This window comes from Rousettus aegyptiacus, unplaced genomic scaffold, assembly GCF_014176215.1.
Source record: "Rousettus aegyptiacus isolate mRouAeg1 unplaced genomic scaffold, mRouAeg1.p scaffold_m13_p_18, whole genome shotgun sequence".
Lineage (NCBI taxonomy): Eukaryota > Metazoa > Chordata > Mammalia > Chiroptera > Pteropodidae > Rousettus > Rousettus aegyptiacus.
Window position 1 is genome coordinate 11,796,305 of NW_023416293.1, and position 18,286 is coordinate 11,814,590.

Genomic DNA, 18,286 nt, shown 5'->3' on the forward strand with positions numbered 1-18,286 from the left:
GCCCGAGCACGGCCACTCGCCCGGGCGAGGCCCGCCCTTCAGACCTCGCCTTGGTCTCGCCCGACACTGTGGCTCATGATCTGCATGCTGGCTAAAAACGCCTGGCTGCCTCACAGGTAATAAAATCACCCCACAACCAACTGGGAGCAGTCGGTGTTCTGGACGTGCACAGCATGTCCAGAGGCCACATGGGGCCGCAGAGTCTCTTTCAGGTTCACTGTCAAGGCACCAAGAGCCTCCCTCTGGTTCATTTCAGGCACCAGGTGTAGGACCGGGGCTTGTTTATTTCAGAGCCCGCCAGGTTTCTGGGGTCCTGCAAAGCCCGATTCCTGCCCCCGTCAGCAGGGCCTCCAGGGGCTCGAAAAGACTGGCCACCCGAAGGCTTAGACTAAATGCTATTTAGACAAATTAAGTGCCACGCCTTGATCTCCAGACTCTAAACTCTTCCCTTCAACCCGTCCCTGGCCGGCCGACGCCCTGAGCGAACGCGGAAGCCAAGCGTGGCGCTGAGCTCTCCTCTCCTGTGTCTCGGTCTCTCTCTCTCTGTCGCCCAACCAGGTAAGTAATCTTTGCTTATAACCTACACTGTGTTTTTCTTATTTTTTAAGTAAACTTTAAAAATTCCAATCGTTAAACTTTTGTTTATACAAAAGTCAGTGGAAATAGGGGTACCACAGGAGCCGCCAGAATGCAATGACACAATTTGGGAATCATTTCTAGGCAACAGTAAGATTTTTTTTTTTTTAATTTCAGGAAAAATAGAGGTGAAAGAAGAAAAATAATTAAAGACGACAATACAGGTAAATTAAGCTACACAGAAACACACAGATGGACAAACAACAGGAAAAGACCATATACAGAAGTATACAGTATACGCCAAGTATGAAATAAGATCTTTTCCAAACATTACAGCGAAGAATGTCACATTATTCGCAATGTGAATTTTCATAGTATAGATTCACATACTATAGATGTGAATTATTTCGCATAAGTGTCACGTATGGCCATATTACCAGATGACATTTGAATAACAGACTTTTAATAACGGAAGTTCCTCCCTCCCTCCCCACGCATAACCGTGAGCTGTGTGAAATGACCACGTGTGTCCACGTGGGGGAGGTAGGAAGGGGCCTCACGAGGCTGGGGCGACTTCCCTCACCATTGCTTTTCCATAGGAGGACTCTGTTATCTACACTTCTTCTGGAACAGAGATTAACCCTAACGTATATTCGAAGTTTGGGAACGTCTAATAATTCTGCTTTAAGAGAGGTTAATTTTGCTCTCTAAGATCTTTTTTCATTCTAATGTGAACATTTTTACTCGCGATCACAGTCCCCTGTAAACGCATGTGTGTCAGAGTCTAAATTTATTTTAGGCCGACCATGGAATATCCTTGTTATAATTTACAGGGAGTGAGAAAAATAAAATATCATTCATTGAACTCTGATCATTATAAGTTTCTTTGATCATTTTTAAATAGTTTTCATGTATGTCCCATAGTGTGATTTAGAGAATGGTTAAAAGGACAGACACTTCCAGAGGACGTCAGCAAGAAAGAGAAGGGCCCGGCAGAAAGACGCCTTACCAGCAACAGCTGAGGGCTCAGTCCCGCTGACCCCAGAGTGTGACACATGTCCTCCGTGGAGCTTCCTCCGTGCAAACATTTCCAAAAGAAGAAACTGCCTAGTGAGACAAAACGAAGTGCCTTAACCAATGGCTACCCAACATTTCAGCTCACGAGATCCCCCGACGAACAAGACGACACGGGAGAAAACGACGGCCCGACGTGCTCGGTTCACGGCGGCAGCGGGCGAAGCGCTGCGCGCCGGGTGTCCCCTTGACACTCACAAACACGGCACGCTCCTTTGGACACGGGAGCAGCCACAGATCCACAGTGTCTTTCGTTGATGGGAAAATACAGAGTCATGTCTCTGGTGGGTTTAACTTCGAAACAAACCGAATCTCTGAGGTGCTGTGAGTGCCCCCGGGCCTTTTCTAGGAGAGGAGGGGCCCCAGGAGCACCTCGTGATTCTACCTACCGAGAGCCACGTGCTCCTCTTCGCTTGCCTTCTTCATGCTGACCGCGTCTTTCTCACACTCTAAATATTCCAGGAATGTTTTTACGGGCAGCACACCGTCCTTGTCATCAGAGAACCGGACGGCGGCCCTCGTGTTCTCTTGTTTGTACTTCTCCAATAACGCCTGGAGCTTAAGCAGTTCCTTCCCATCGAGCCTTAGTAACAGAGCCAAGTCCTGAAAGACGGGGGGGAACATGCTCTGAAGAGACCGTGTCTCTCTGTGAACCCGACACGCGTGTCAACCCCGCCATCCGAAACGAAGTGCAGGACAATGAGCAAATGACTTTTAATTAATGCGACACCTGTACTGTACGCTACTACTCGGGGTAATGGGGTTACTCACATTATCAGAGAATGGTGTGTCTGAATGAAAGTCAAGGGCATTTAACTGACTGACAGACTCATAGAGATGGAGTAGTTTCAGTTTATTGGCACAAAACTGGAGCAATCCTTCGTCCACAGACTCAAGCTCTGAAAGGCAGAAGGAAAAAACACATTAAAGAGACATAGTTAACAGACTCAAAGAAAGGCTTTTCTTCCTTTAAATTTCTTAATAGTACATTAATTCCGTGACATTCTCTTTTATTTAATACTGGGATGCTTAAGCTATAGCAGATTAATAAGGCAAAGATAATTTTTCCACCATGGCAAGATATCTAAATTTTTAAATGAAATACGGTGCTCTAAAAGTAGGGGTGGGGAAAAAAGGGAAAAAAAAGAAAAAGGAAGAACTATCTTAGTTTAATATTCAAATTTAAGTAAATGATATGCAAACAGCTTTGAGAACGTCCTCCCTTCCCCCGGAACTCAGACGCTGCCTGTCAGGTTCACTCACTACAGACAGACGAACCACAGAGCGTCTCAGCTCTTCCTGTTCTCGCGCTGGCCGAAGCTATTTTCATTCACCCGAAAACTGTGGTGTGACAGAGGTGCCCTCAAGAAAGCGTGGCAAAGGGACCTAAAGCAGAGTTCCACTTACCTTCCTCTACCAATCAGGTTTTTTTCAAGATTAATGCTGAAAAAATACTTTCTATATAATAGCTTCCTGTATGGTAATTTAAACATTTATATCTAATATAAAACAAATACTTATTCTTTAAGAAGGGAGACACTGAAAACCCCCAAGAACTCATTTCGGATACAGCAATCCGAAATGCTGTCTAAGTTGGAATAGCTGTAATAACACTTAGCATACTGAACACTTGAAAGTTTTAGGAATCTCATTTACAGGCAGAACTAGTGATGCTACGGAACCCAACAATGGTGTTTGGTTTACTCCCAGCCCAGTGCAGGATAATTTTTAATAGATTTTGACATTTTGTTAGACTCTTGCAGGAAGGGAGGGAGGCTTTATAAGTGTGGTATACTTTTTAAAGGGGTATTTCTAACAAGTTCTGTGCACTAAAGAAGTTCACTGTTTACCAAACGTCAGCTATACATGTGTTGAAAAAAGAATCTAAAAATAGAATTAAATTCTTGAAAAGGCATATTATGATTTGTTAATTAAACCACTTTAAGTTGGTTTAAATATAATTAACATAAAGCTGGCTTTATATGATTAACATGACAAGCAAAAACTCACGACTAGATGAAATCAGTATCCTACACACTACAACTTGACTGATGCTAGAAAATCAGAATAAACTGAATTTTGCTGGCTCAGCTGGAGAGATTATGGAGTTACAACCCCCCAGTCACAAATGCAATTCTTTTTCAGACAAATTCTGAATGGTAAGAAACAACCAGGAAACTCAGAACTAATCATTTAACCACAGTCTGTGATTTTGAAAGTCCTAACTCTGTGGATGAGGAAATGCATGAGAAGACATGGACTCCACACACTAACACAACACACCACACCACGAATCACAAATTATTTATCATTACCTCGGTCAAAACAACGTTACTTAAAGAACGCCCCCACTACAAAAGTCTCCCTCCTCTCACGACGTTAAATAAAAAATGACACAGCAAGAAAACCTGGCTGTTTTGCTAACTTGCCCTTCACGCCCGTGGCTTTCGACTGCTCTACATCAGAATAATCGCTTCTCATCATTCCACGCTGGTATCCTTCTTCATAAAAGAAAAACGTTTGTGGTAGGACACAGAGTCGATATGCTCGGAGAGAGCTCAGATGAAGAGCAATCGCTGTCCCCAAACACTGAAGGTATGAAATGTTTCCCCTGATCCCACACGTGTTATTGCCACATTAAAGCGGCATGATGGTGTGTCACAGGCGGTGATAGTTTTTGCCAGAGTTATAAAATCTGACGTGAGGCCATAACCGCCAATCAGCACGAGCCCGTTACCTTGATTTTTCAGAGTGTCCAGCAGAGTCTGAGTGATGTTTCTGAGGCAGGAAAACGGCAAACGATCACACGCCAAAACACTTTCCAGAGCCTACGAGGGAGAGATTGAGCGAGTCTAGCAATCAGAAGGCGACTTCACATTCGACATTCGTGCCTACGCCCTCACTGCCCCAAGCTTCTAGGGAAGCTCCATTTTTAACACGTTTTAGCATAAATACTTGAGAATTAAAGCTGCATAAGTTAATACATAACCAGTTTCTTATCATGCCAAATAAGGTATGACGACAAAAAGTCCAGGGAATGAAACACCAGAAGGCAGCAGACATTTAACAGAATGGCCAGAACGAAAGAGAAACAAAGACAAAGCTATTCCCCAACAGGAAGAGTCAGAAGAAGCCCGCAGCACATAAGTACGAATGGAGCAGTAGAGGCTGTTATTGTCACGTGGATAACAAAAGCTGATGAAGAAGACGTAACTGCTGCTTAATGACTGCCTATGAGCGTGGCTGCCTGAAGCTATGGACCAGCTAGATATCACACATACCCCGCCTCACCCCGCCTCACCCCGCCTCACCCCGCCTCACCTGCCTGCCCCTTCCTTCCCCCTGGGAGAAATTTAAGCGATTTCACCACCAATTCCAAATCATTTCTTCATGCCTAACAAAGCGCCCATCGGAATCGCCAACGGGTTAGACATAGCAAGCAGCTAACTTTACACGGTAGCATATTAAATTGGACTTTTTACTGATGAGATCAAACAGTTTACAAGGTAGGCTGAGAATAGGGCATGAGACAAATACCAGATGGTAACACAAGAACCTCTGTGTGTTTGTGGGAGGGAAATGGCCTTGGAGGGCGGCTCAGGAGGCTGGCCGGGCCCCAGATGACACTACTACCCGGAAGATATAAAGAAAGTGACCGAAAGAGGCGAATGCCCAGGAAAACGTAACCGGCCTCTGTTCTGTCTGCTACACAAGCCAGCGGCTGGCTTATTCAGTCTGAAGTCAAAACTGATTTCTTTTCTTTCATGTCGAAAACCATACACGACTTTCACTGCTGGGTTTCCCGGCATTTGAAATGAAATCTACAGCTTCACACACGATTCGGTAGCGTGAAGAGAAGACAGTTTGCACCACACCGGTTTCCCAAACTGTTCCATGACGTGAAAACAGGAAGATGATGTCAAATAAGAACTGTCCGGGCCACACTCTCCCTTTACACTAGAGCCCTGAGGTGCCCATGGGAATGCCGCCCGGTCCCAACAGTCTCTCAATTACTGAGATTTCGCCCTAAGGAAACTGAGAGCCCACAGCTGTCAGTGGAATGGAAACCTGATCACAAGTCAGACTTGCCTGCTCTACAATGAGACAACGAAAAGTGTTTTTAAAAAAACCACCGTAACAGTAAAATAAAACAGACAAAAAGGAATCAGGATGCACGGAACGCTGCCATGTCTCCGGCATCGGATGTGGTGGAGGACGGGAAGGACATGTTTGCCAAGGTCTCTACCCGAAGAAGCTTAAAAGGAGGAGGAACAAGCTGGGAGCTCCGTATGACTCCGTCCACGGAAGAACTAGAAGCGAGGCCGTCACGAGCTTTGCGGTTCTGATGAAAGGCGGAGGAGGGGTGCGGGGGCAGCCAGGGGACCCACGGGGCCCGCGGTCCCGGAACACTTGTGGGCGGCACGCCAGGCGTCTGGGTAGGAAGATCGGGAGTCAGAGACACCGCGAGACAGCGTGTGTAGTCGCGAGCCCGGCAAAAGGGGCCCGGCGTGGCGGCACGTGGGGCGCTGAGGCTGGGGGTGACAGGCCTGTCACGCGCACCAGCGCAAGCCCATGTCGGCGCGGCCATTCCGAGAGCGACTTGTCACTAGCGCAGCTGAAGGAGCTCAGAGCCTGGCAACTCCCCTTCCAGGGGTAAAAGCAAAAGCAACTTTTTTTAAACATGCTTTTTAAGAATGTATTTCAGCCAAACTGATGACATGTGCTGGGGAGCGAGATCGCAAATGCGCCCGGGAAACCCCTGCATGGGGGGGGTGGGGGGGGCAGAAAACGCGTTGAAGGATAACGGTGGCTTCGCCGTTCACAGCAGCGAGAGACTGGCCAGCACGTGAACGCCCCGGCCGCAGCGCTGGCAAACTGCGGCCGTGGGGTGGGAGCCACCGTGCCGACACGGGTGACCCCGGGAACGTCACGCCGAAGGGCTGAAGTCACGGGAGACACGGCGCGGGCTCCATTCACACGGACTTCCAAAAGGCAGAAGACGCTGACATGTTGTAAAGGAGCCACATGGAAATGCTAAAACGCTCGAGAAAAGTGACAGCGAGAAAACGCAAAATCCTGACCGCCGGTCGCCCGGCCTGCGGTGGGAGGGGACGCGGCTGAGGAGGGGCGCGCGGGGGGCTCTCCGAGGCTCCCGGCAACATGTTCCGAAGGCGGGTGGTCGTGCGCGAGTTTAGTTTTGTTCTTTGATCGGGCCCCGTGTTATGCATGTGTGCGCACACACAAAGCACACGTACTTGTGCGTGTGGCAACAGTAACTAAAAAAAGGAGAAAAGCGACGACAGGAACTCCCGCACGGGACAGTAAAAGAGGATGCGCGTGAATGAGGGCGTGAGAAGGAGACCTCGGCCCGTCACGTCTGGAGGGAAAATCAGGAAATAGAGACTTTCTGAAGAGGGACGTGTGACAGCTACTCGGCAGGACAGCTCACATACTAGATACACTTACCTGTTTTTTGGTTGCTGGATACTTAATATCAAGAATCAATTCCTTTATTTCTGTTTCAACCAAATCTAGAAAGAGAAAATTAAGCAAAGTGAATTTTTCACTTTTATTACAGGTAAACTCTCTTCTGAACGAAAAATGCATATTGTTGTACTATCGGTCAGTTTAAAAGATTTCTGAGCCCTCGCACATCGCTGTCACACAAGTGAACACCTCCAGGGGGCACACTCAGCCTGACCCCGGGGGGCACGCTCGGCCTGACCCCGGGGGGGGGGCACGGCCTGACCCCGGGGGACACGCTCTGCCTGACCCCTGGGGGCACGCTCGGCCCGACCCCGGGGGGCACGCTCGGCCCGACCCCGGGGGGCACGCTCGGCCTGACCCCGGGGGGGCACGCTCGGCCTGACCCCGGGGGGCACGCTCGGCCTGACAGAGCGATTCCACCGAGCAGCGCGCGGACCCCTCGCCCCTCGCCTCACTCTGGAAAGGGGCTGCTACAGCTCATCGGTGCCCTGGGGTGGCCGGACTGCTCCGTTCACAATGCTCTGTTAATTCAGGAAGCGACACCACGGCGCGCTTCGTCCTCTGCTAAGGGACACCTACCCGGGGCGGGAGGCTTCGCCTTCAGCAAGGCCGCCAGCTTCTTCACGAGGTGCATGTCCTTGGCTCGCTCGCTCTTCTTATCACTGAAACGACAAGACGACGAGTTCTCACGGGCCGTGAAACGGCTTTCCTTCTGATTCTGACACTCCGAATTTTTTTATCCTTTATGTTCTTCCTACCTAACTTTAAAGATATCGGTCTAATGAGAAAAAAGAAAAACCTGAGAAAACCACACAAAACGAACCGCTGAGTAAGGGGCAGCAGAGCCGGCAGGACGCGGGCGGCGGACGCGCGCATTGCTCACCTCAGGGCTAAGTGGAAAGGGACGGCCACTGTTTTCACGCTTCCGGACGCGGGGTCCACGAGGCAGATCTGGTATGTCTGCGGCTGCCAGCTCTGGCTGGCGACGTTGTTCAAGCCCATGATTTTGTAGCCAGGATACAGAAGCCTGAGGAAATCACAGAGCAACGCTGGGAAACATCGGAGAAACGCCGGAGGCGCTTTCATGGCACCGGGCGCCCTGCGCGACCGCCGATTCGGGAGCGGCGCGAGGGAAGTGGACAGGCTGCTCCCCGAAGCAGACGCAGAGCAGGGCCCCGGCAGAGCGGAGCCTCGCTAAAACGTGCTAGAAAACCCAACGGACACGGGCCTACTGTGCGACGACACACACACCACCCCCTCACTTAACATCGTCCCCTGGGGATGTGAAAGACCCGTCCCCGGCGTAAGGGGCAGGGCACACGCAGCCCCAAGGCTCGCTGCCGCTCAGGAGCATGGCGTGCCTTTCCAGAGGGAGCCGTTAGTAAATAACTACACACCAGGCACTCGCAAGAAAAACCGCAGTAAGGAGCATTTCGGGTCCCAGACGACTTGCAACTGAGGAGCAGGCGCGACCACGGCTCTGCTCGTCTGAGGCGCCCCTTCCGCGTCCAGCGCCAGCGGCCGCTCACCTGCAGTGCTTGCCCACGTTGAAGGCCGCCACCCGGGGCCCCTGCTGCGCGCCCCACACTTCCAGGATCCCCCTCCTGGGAGCGTAGATCACGAGGAACTGAGCTACTCGACCCGGGCCCTGCGCGCCCCCGAAGCGGGAGGGGTCCCCCCTCTCCGGCGCCCTTTCTTGGAGGTCCTCTACGACCTGGGTCCAGCCAGTCTGTGCATCCCGGTACCCTGGGGGACAGAGGCAAAGGGGGCTGATGAGTGAGTTAACCTAAGTTCCACGGGGGCTTTCTGAAGCACTCTGGGATAGTTTTGGGGGAGGAAGAATTTAAGAAAAGTTGCAAAACGTTGTTATTTTTAAATTATGAAATATCTTAAGCAGAAAATGATTATAATAAAGATGAAATCAATCATGAAGTCTTACTAAGTCTTACTATTTTGCTCTATTTGCTGCAGACTACTTTTTACTTTAAAAAGAGAACAGGTATCACTGCAGCCTCTGCGTACCCCTCCTTCCGTGACCCTTTCCTTTCCTTCCTCTTTAAAATACTCTCCCCCTTTAGAACATTCTGGGAAGGTGATCAGGTTTGGGTTTAAAATGAAAGTCCAATGAAAATGCAAGAAAGAGCTGAAACTGATTTCCTGCTATTCAAGTCCCTGGGCAGCAGGCAGACGGAGGGAGATCGGGCTGGGAATGACATGGGGAGCTGCCGCTGGCACTGTCTTCCACTCTGGGGGGGGCCTCCCGGGGAACCCCTCCCCACAGGCGACAGATGCCTCTCCTCCCAGCACCTGCCGCTGGAAGGTAAGTAAGCGACACGCCGGCGGCGAGCCCGCAGTCCCGCATGCGGCCCGCAGGGCACACCGTCTGCGTTGTGAGGCTCTTGCTGAGACAGCGCCTCCCTCGCGCATTCCGGAAGATGAACACCAAGGGGAAAGGATGCGGATGCGGCTCCTGCGGACGCCCGCACACGCGGCGGCGGCCACCGCGGGGGCCCTTTGGCAGAGGGGGGCGCGGCCCCGAGCTGGTCCAGAGCAAGCTAACGTCCTCGACTCCATCCTTCCTCACGCTGGTTTCCTGCCACTGGTCTGTGCGGCCCTGTTACCATTCCAGACAATTCCCAAAGATGCGCTCCCCACTTCCCCCTCAGTCAAGGCTGTACTGTTTGGGCTGACAACGGGCCCGCATGTTTTCCAGTCTCCCTCATAGGTATGACCATGTGACTAAGTCCTGGCTAACGTACTATTAAAAAAAGCGGCAGGGACTTCGGAAAGTGTCTTCAAAGTGGACTGACTCGGTTGGCAGTTCTTCCTTTCCCCTCCTTCCTGCCTGGAATGCAGAAGCGAAGGCCGGAGCTGCGGCAGCCTTTGCAGCACGGGAGAACCGTGCATGGGGAAGCTGCGTGGAAGGAGACTGGCTTCTGAGGGCATCGTGGGGATTTCACGTCAAGCCTCTACTTGGGTCTGTTACTAGCAGCCAACTGCAAGTCCACACTGAGATGGATTCTGCTCGGTTTTGCTATTTTAATCTATTTTAATCTCAATTCGGGGAGGACATGACTCGAGCCTGGCCTTGTGAAGTGGAATGAATGCAGCAGGGGCAAGAAAGTGAGCCCGGGAATCGACAATGAATGAGAATGGACAGGAAGTACATAAAAAGGAGGTTACGAGTGCCTGTGAGTTGATCAAACTTAAAGGATTTATCAATTGGACCAATGGACCAAATGCTGCTGATGTGGGATCACATTAAAAAAGAAAGTATAGACATAAAGGATTAAACAGTATTCGCAACCAGCAGCTCAAGCGACGATCATGTTGCTCAACCACTGGGGTAAAAAGCAAAGGCGCTTTCCTTCTGGGTTTCTGGAGGACGTACCTTTCCACATGCGTATTGCAATCCCTCTAGCTACGTCCAACAAAATAACTCTGCCAAAGTCATCTGTCACTGCCGCCAGCGTGCTACATGGAGACAGACATATGCTCTCGCCATGGCGTCTAGAATCTGGAAGTCCAAATCTGATATTGAAAAGAAAATAAGAAGCTCGGATCACATGCCGATCTAGAAATACGTTATGAAACGCATTTACGAAATAGGCTGACTCTGGTTTTATTTGAAGAAGCGTGAACCTCACGTGAACTAATAGTAAACTTACTAACTATTCGCATCTGGCACTTTGTACTATAAAATACATTTCTTCCGTTATAAAATCAAAACGCCTGTGTGCTGCTCATAGGTTCTGACACGGATGTCCACCGCCTTACATTCTGAGAGAGCGTCAGGAACGTCCTGTCCTTCCTTGCTTAAGCGGCGCGTCACAGGAAGGGACTCTTGGAGCCGGGGATTACTGTGCTGCCCCCGCCCGGCATCTGCTGCCGGCTTTAGCTCTGAGTCACCTGTTCTCTTTGTCCCTCGATTTCCTATCTTGTTGACATCAATATATCAGCTCAAAGCAAGAACTTCTCTTCTTCTAATTATCTCTAAACTGCTCCTGATCAATAATCAATCTCAGAACTGTGAGTGGAAGAAGAGAGGCAGAGACCGCGCCAGAGCCCCCTCTGACCAGCACCCGCGCTGACCAGCGCCCCATCTGACCAGCACCCCTGAGGCCACGCACTTAGACCCTGTGGCATCTCCGTGGGGCGCAGGGGCCTGTTCGGCTTATTTCTAGATTCTTGGGTGAATTCAGTAAATGTGACATATGAAAATATTTTTAAATAAGGTGAAAAAACCCTAAAAAATAGACTTCAATAAAATTTAGTAACATAATTATGTCTCTTTAGGTGAAGAACATCTATAAAGGTGTGTGGAGGGGGGGGTTTCTATTCCCTGCACGGTGGGACTTTATACAACCGGGGGCAAACCTCATGCCCCGCACCCCCCAGATCTGACAAATCGCGCCAACCATCCGTCCTACAGAAGCGAAGGAGCACAGTGCGGCCTTCTGAAGAGTCCCAGAATCATGCAGCTCCCGTTTTTTAATTGTTTTTTAAAAAGAAACCACTAAGTACTTTTTAAGTTTATCAGCTTACTGATGACTCTAAATGTTTAAAAAAGAAATTCATCAGCTATCACCAAATTAACTGTCCTGCAACTCAAGCTAAGTTTACAGGTGTTAAAAAAAAACACACTCGCAAATACGTAGTGAGCAACTGCGATGTGACAGGGAGACAGCGGTGACTAAAACAGCAAGGACCACGTCCTCGCGAAACTGACTCTCTACTGGGAAAACTCGTCCCACACCGATGGCTTCTCAGAGGTTCCCAAGACGCGTGGGGTTGACAAACGAGCTCTGCACACAAAAGGCCCCCGCCCGAACGGCGCTGAGCCCTTCTAAGACCACCACCCGGGAGCGGAGCCGCGGACTTGCCTCACAGCTAACGGGGTGGCGGGCTCCAGCTTCGGCTTCTGCTTCTGGACCGTCTCCTCCTCGTGTTTACCCCTCCAGCCCAGCCAGCCGCTGGGGAGAAAGAACGCTCGGCGTCAGCCAGGGCCTGCGGCGCCTCCCGTCCTATCACACGGCGAGCCACCACGAAGCCAGCCCAGACGCGACGCTTTTAGACAGGACTGTCGCACGATTACCTGGCAGCACTGAACAGAGCCGAAGTGAGTTTGCTGGCGACCGCGAGCGCGACGTGCGACAGCAGCGGCTGCGTGCTTCCCTGGAAGACAGAGCGTTTGAGGCAGCGAACTGAACGGCTGGCGAACAGAACGCACGGCGTCTGAGAGGCTGGGAGGCCTGGACGCGCGAGAACAGGCAGCTCCTGGCAGGAGGTGTGGCGCAAACTTTATTTTAGGAAGAAGCAATATCACCGGCAAGTTTTGACTCCGTAGTTTAAACGGAAAAAGCATTAGTGTCTCGTCCTCGGGATTTTCTCCTTCAAACTGTAATTTCATTAAGGAAACTTTAAGACATGAAGATGGCGTCCACAGCAGGGCTACAAATTTCCCATCTATACGCGACTTGCGCCTTTTTGAAAACATGTATTTTTATTAAAGTGACAAGATAGTTTGGTCGATTTTGAGAAGGCTGCTTTGTAAGCGAGAAACAGGAACTGCCAAATGGAACGCCTGACTCTCCCTATTTTAGGAAGCAACTGTCACCACTTGTGTCGACAACAGTTGGCAGCGCGACCATCTTTACCACTGTCCCTGACGCGCATCCCGGTGGCCGACACCGTCACCGACCCCGGCTTCTGATGACCGCACCGGTACTTAAAGGCAACCTAACCGCTCGGGGCATCAGAGACAAAGTTTGTTGGTTTTACGTTAACTTTAGCACCTTATCAGTCAACCTAAAGAACTGAGAAGTAAGTTGGAGTTCATTTCAGCTTAAACTGAAACTTGGAAACATAAACTGCCTAATCCACGTGCGTTTGGTAGACGAGCTGAAGATCAGCCCGTGGCCTTCCTTGTGATCGGAGACGACGCTCTCACCTCTAAAGCATAGAAGAAGCCAGTGAACGGGCTGGACCCCACGGTGATGTACTGAGACATGGCGGGCGGGCTGTTTTTAATCGCTGCATTGAAGCCTCCTATGTTGGAGGCAGTCTTCATTTGATCGAAAGGGGACAGCGTCATGATACCTAATGATAAAGCAGTAACAAACACCACATGATTCGAATGCACCGAAATGACATTGTCACTGAAGGTCCTTAACTGTTTACTTCTATTCCATTTTGCCTAATTTTATTTATCAGACAAAAGTCATTTTTAAAAGCTACAAAATCAGTGCCAAAACACACTCATCCCTCCCGCTTCCTCGGCCAGGAGGCTCTCCCTCGCCTCTTCACGTCTGGCTCCCTCACGTCTCGGTCTGAGCGCCAGTGCCCCGCTGAGGCCTGTCCTCACCGGTCGACCTGAGGGACCCTCTTCCTGCACTTGCTCTCATAACTCCGGTTTTCCTCATGACGCTGACTAACGTTGTGCTATCGCTGTACTTACTCATTTGGTTTAACTGTTTACTGTCTTCTCCTCGCTGGAATGCGAGCTTCATCAGGGCGGGGGTCTTGTCTGCCTCATATTTCTAGCACCCATGTTGGCTTCTGGGGCGTAATAGGTACTCACTCATTTATTTGTTGATTGAACTATTCGGACCTTTACATAAAGTTCACTGACTTTTTTTTTTTTTTCCATTTTGTAGGCTGAGAGATAAATGAATAGAATAATATTTTCTATCCAATTATTTTCCCTAGCCTGGTTCAATGTTCCAAAGTTTAATTAACAGGACAGGGAAGCCACCCTGAACTGGACTCAACACTTTGGATTTTTGCAGCGTTATTACGTGAGCAAAAATGTCAAGGCAAACCAGCCGTCTGCCAGTGAGGTGTTCATTACCGAACAGCCCACTTAGTGCCGTGCAACAGACACGGACGGCCCGCATGTCACCCACCTTCTGTCTGGCCCTCAGACGCACAGGCCGGCCCTTCCTCCCCGCTCGCCCCAGGGCCAGTGCGTGCAGACTGTGCGGACCTCCAGGGGCTTCAGACAGTGCGAAGCCCCATCGGGAGATCCGAGAGAGAGCGAGAGAGCGAGAGAGAGAGAGCGAGCGAGAGAGCGAGAGCGAGAGTGAGAGAGAGAGGAGAGTGAGGTCAGGATATCTGGTTCCCTCTGACAATGAACAAAGCCCACCCCCCAGCAAGGGCCAAACACAGCTCAGATCCGCATCTCAGATCCGCCCACCGCTCTCCACCTCCACTGCTCCGCCCGAGCCCCCCAGCGCTGACCTGCTCCTCAGCTTCTGATTCTGCAACTCTGTCCGCCCTCACCCTTGAGGCCCAGGAGGGTGACAGCCCGACTGTGACGAGCCCCGAGGTACTGCACTAAGCCTTCCCGTTCTCCAGCCCCACATTCTTCTAAAGTTTCTCTGCAAGTAAAACCCTTTCAATTACCCTATTTCGAGGACGCCATCTACCCTCTTTGGGATAAAATGTGTATTTATCAAAATTGATGTGAAAGTCCCTTCGTAACACGCTGATCAGAGAAGGGCCACAATCACTGGTACGACATAATATTTGTGAAAACCTCTCTCTACACACTCACGCCGTAGCACGCACACACATACATCTGCAAGGGCGTTTACCAAAATGCCGATGCCAAGACCTCTAGTCAGTGGGATTTAGGGGGATGTTTATTTCCTTTTCTCTTTACTATTTACTACTATTTGAATTTTTTAAGTACACACTATATTGATAAACAGAAAAGACTCCTACGCGTTTTAAAACAGCACTTCCTCCGCCTCCATGCGCGTGCCTGTGAGCTTAATTCAGAAGCTCATCACCTCGTACGGAGAGCATTACAGCTCCCTTGCCACACTCAGCTTCTAGTCCTGACCCCCACTGCAGGCTCCAAACTTCTGCCAAAGCGAGTTTCCTAACAGGCTCAGTGATAAGAGTCTCTTGCTCAGAGCCCTTCCACGGTTCTCCGCACAGTACAGCAGGCCCTTCGCTGCTCGGCCTCCATTTGCACACTTGGCCCTGCTCCTGCCAGTTCTCCTTGGCGTCCACTGTCTTCCCAGCATGCAGTGCGTCCCCACCCTCGCGCCTGTGTGGCCAGAAGCCTCCTGAGCTTGGTCTCTTGGTCCCTCCACTCTCAGATCAAAGCCCCAGGGCGAGGGGCTCCCCGCTCCCACTCTGGCTGGCCCACTTGCCCGCGACGATCGTGCTGTGGCACCGTAACTGTCTTCCCATGTCACCTCCAAAGAGGCTCATGCTGTCTTATCCTCTCCGTATTCTTGACACCTACCACGGCGAGCCCTGAAACACTGGTTCCAAGGAGACACCTGCTTCCATCCCTGTTCTGCTGGCTGAAAGGTCACATGTTTAAAATACTAATCCATATGGTAACTACACGAATTAAACCAATCTGCAGAAAAAGCCCAAACAGTGCGGGACTGAGCCTGTACGGAGCTGCTGCTGAGGGCGCAGCTGTGAACGCCGCCCCCATTTCTTAAAGACACAACGCTGTGGTCATCGGCAAGTCTGACCTGCCACGTGTCTCACTTCGGGCGACATATTTTCATTACATGTAAGAATAAATCTACATTCCTAATCAATGAACTACGTCGGTCAAAAAGTATAAGAAGTAAATTCCAAAAGAAGCAAACTAGTAATGCTTACCGATACTGGCGTGATCGATAATAGCATCGATATCTTGTAGACCCCATTTCTTATAAGCTAACGGTGGTGGCTGGACGTTCTCACTGCCTGATGCTGCGGCTGTGGAAGAAAAATTAGACAAGTCGATGTCAACTCTAACGGATAAAATGAAGTTTTATAAAATATCACGGAAAATCCAATAACTTGATTTATTATTCTAAAATTTCAACTAACGGTCATGAGACAAAGCAACGTAAAGAAGGCGTAAAGCAAGATCCATCCACATTAAGAGAATGCAATAAAACGCAAACATGAGAAAGAGGAGGTTGGCTGTCCCAAGAGATTCTGGAACACTCCTGTAATTAGAGGAGACTCCTGAAAAGTCCAGACTATTAGTCTAGACTAATCAAGGTGAATTCAACTGCAACTGAAGCCAAGAAAACAATTTCTACCCCTTGAGAAAGCCAGTGGATCAAACTCTGGGGACAGCGACCAGGGCGCTTCTCAGTGACAATCTAAAAGCCCGACGACGAGCTGGCAAGACTGCGTGGACAGCAGGTCACCACGGCAGGTGACCGAGGTGAAGCTTGAGAGAAAGGCATGTGACCAGCAACAGTACTGCCAGAAAAAGTTAATGAAATGAGACCATCGGCCTCAGCATTTCCCCCTAGTGAGTAACGAAAGAAAAAGCAAGGTCCACTTCTCAGGAAGTTCTCACGCTACACACCAGAACACAGCTGATTCTGCCTGTTTATTCTGGAGAGTGAAGCATTTCTGATTTGACAGCAAGGCCAAGAGGAGAGAATTTTCCTATATTGTGAAATAAAAGTCACGTCGATTTGTGGCTAAGTATTCAGATTCTTTTTACAGCAACTTGCAAAATGAGGGCATGAAATAGCTTATGTTCTTACTTTCTAGAAGACAAATGGCTCATGGTCTTATACGTAATAAATAGCAATTCGAAACCAGTAAAAATTAAATGGCTGACAATACTAATTATAACATACTAGTGTATTTCTAGTTTGCTAACAGGGCTTTTACCTACAGAAAATTGCCTGTCTCTCTGGGCATATCTATTATTAACGGTAACAATTTGAAATGTCCCCAAGGTAGTGAATTTATAATGGACTACATTTAAATAATTTTTAAAATTATGAAAATAGAGAAATTCAAACGAATTCTGACTTAATAGAAAAACATGGTCTATTAGAAAATCACAAGACCAAGACTTCGGAATTTTACCTATCACTTTGATCTGCTAAACAGACAGTGAAAAATATTTTCTTGCAATAGAGAGAATGCTGCATTCTTCCCTTAGGAGAAATTGTTTATTTTGCACCCTACAGTTTAGTTCTGAATTTAGGAACAACCGTTACGACTCAGCAAACACATCCTAATTCACCTACGTTTTTCGGGCGCCGCCTAAATCACGTCAGAGTTAAACTTTCTTTTAGGGCCACTACGGACCCTCTACCCAGACCCAGAAGGGAGCGGGCGACCAGCACTAGTGCTGGTATTTCCACTGACTTTAACACGTTCCTTCCCCCTCTTTAAAACTGGGCTCTAGACTCGATGGTGTGTCTTTCACAGGCAGCATTTTGGCTTCTTAGTGGCGCGTAAAATAATAGTGAATCTTATGATCAATGGCATGTTGAATTTAATGATATATATCCTCTTCCAAAAATATAATGGCATCGGAATGTAAACTGAGGGGAGTTAAACTAAGGATTCTTGAATTATTTGTACCTTTTTCAAACTCGAGTCTGGAAACAATCAATGTAGCTGCCTATGTGTCCGTTACCTTCAGGCCTCTGACATCTCCATTCACGGGTCAGCAACAAGAAGCTGCCGCCGACTCCCCTTTGCGCCCTGCCCACCTTGGGGGACACACCCCCCCACACACACACACAGTGGCATCTTGACCCTAAGTGAGGGCGGAGGCAACGTGGAATCACAAGATTCCAGCAGGCTGGCCGGACGGCTGCTGATCTAGTGAGAAATCTGGCTGCTCGGAGAGATGCGATTACACCTGCAGCCCCAAAGTGGATTCCTGGTACAACTGCAGATCCCGCTGGTGGCTGAGACGGGTTGCTGGAGTCATGAGCAAAGCCTGCTCCCGTGGTCACGGGCCCACTCGCACCGAGAGGACAGGGCTGATGTGTAAGTCCCCGACTTCACCTTATAAGCAAGGCAGTTCTCCCCTTAAAGACAGTGTGGAAGCCTTTCTAATTTAGAGGACATATTTAAATCCCTTAGCAGGTTAGATAAGACACACATCATCAGGATACTCCTGCCCAAATAATTACCTTTTGCTACCTGATTTCGACAAGCACGAAGAGACTGAAAAAGGCTAAATCCGTCAATAGTCACAATGGCAGCTGGATATAAGATGCTCAACTCTTCATTCTATCAAAGAAATAAAGAGAAAACAATAAATTTTAATCATTGCCAAATAAGGATTTTTTTTTTATTATAGCTGAATGTCAATGATTAATGTAAAAATAAAAAATACTATGACTAAGCAACTGTCAACCACCCA

The 18,286-nt window shown here is 49.2% G+C and overlaps 1 protein-coding gene and 1 non-coding gene across 8 annotated transcripts in view; both read right to left on the reverse strand.

Annotated features, from left to right (window-relative positions):
* Positions 1–18,286, reverse strand: part of RAB3GAP2 (RAB3 GTPase activating non-catalytic protein subunit 2) — a 61,632-nt gene that overhangs the window by 16,932 nt on the left and 26,414 nt on the right. For all 7 annotated transcript variants that reach the window (XR_004955431.1, XM_036235452.1, XM_036235451.1 and 4 more), the window contains 14 exons: positions 18,054–18,153; positions 15,769–15,867; positions 13,088–13,236; positions 12,233–12,312; positions 12,021–12,110; positions 10,529–10,668; positions 8,667–8,883; positions 8,021–8,164; positions 7,717–7,799; positions 7,117–7,181; positions 4,388–4,478; positions 2,422–2,549; positions 2,040–2,253; positions 1,586–1,683 (listed from right to left, as the gene is read on the reverse strand). Coding sequence is in view for 6 of the 7 variants with exons in the window: in XM_036235452.1 (XP_036091345.1) it covers positions 1,586–1,683; positions 2,040–2,253; positions 2,422–2,549; positions 4,388–4,478; positions 7,117–7,181; positions 7,717–7,799; positions 8,021–8,164; positions 8,667–8,883; positions 10,529–10,668; positions 12,021–12,110; positions 12,233–12,312; positions 13,088–13,236; positions 15,769–15,867; positions 18,054–18,153 (1,698 nt within the window). In the remaining variant the exon portion in view is untranslated. The remainder of the gene's footprint in view (positions 1–1,585; positions 1,684–2,039; positions 2,254–2,421; positions 2,550–4,387; positions 4,479–7,116; positions 7,182–7,716; positions 7,800–8,020; positions 8,165–8,666; positions 8,884–10,528; positions 10,669–12,020; positions 12,111–12,232; positions 12,313–13,087; positions 13,237–15,768; positions 15,868–18,053; positions 18,154–18,286) is intronic.
* LOC118613500 lies at positions 13,786–13,917 on the reverse strand. The gene has a single exon (XR_004955506.1). It is a non-coding gene; the product is annotated as a small nucleolar RNA SNORA36 family (small nucleolar RNA).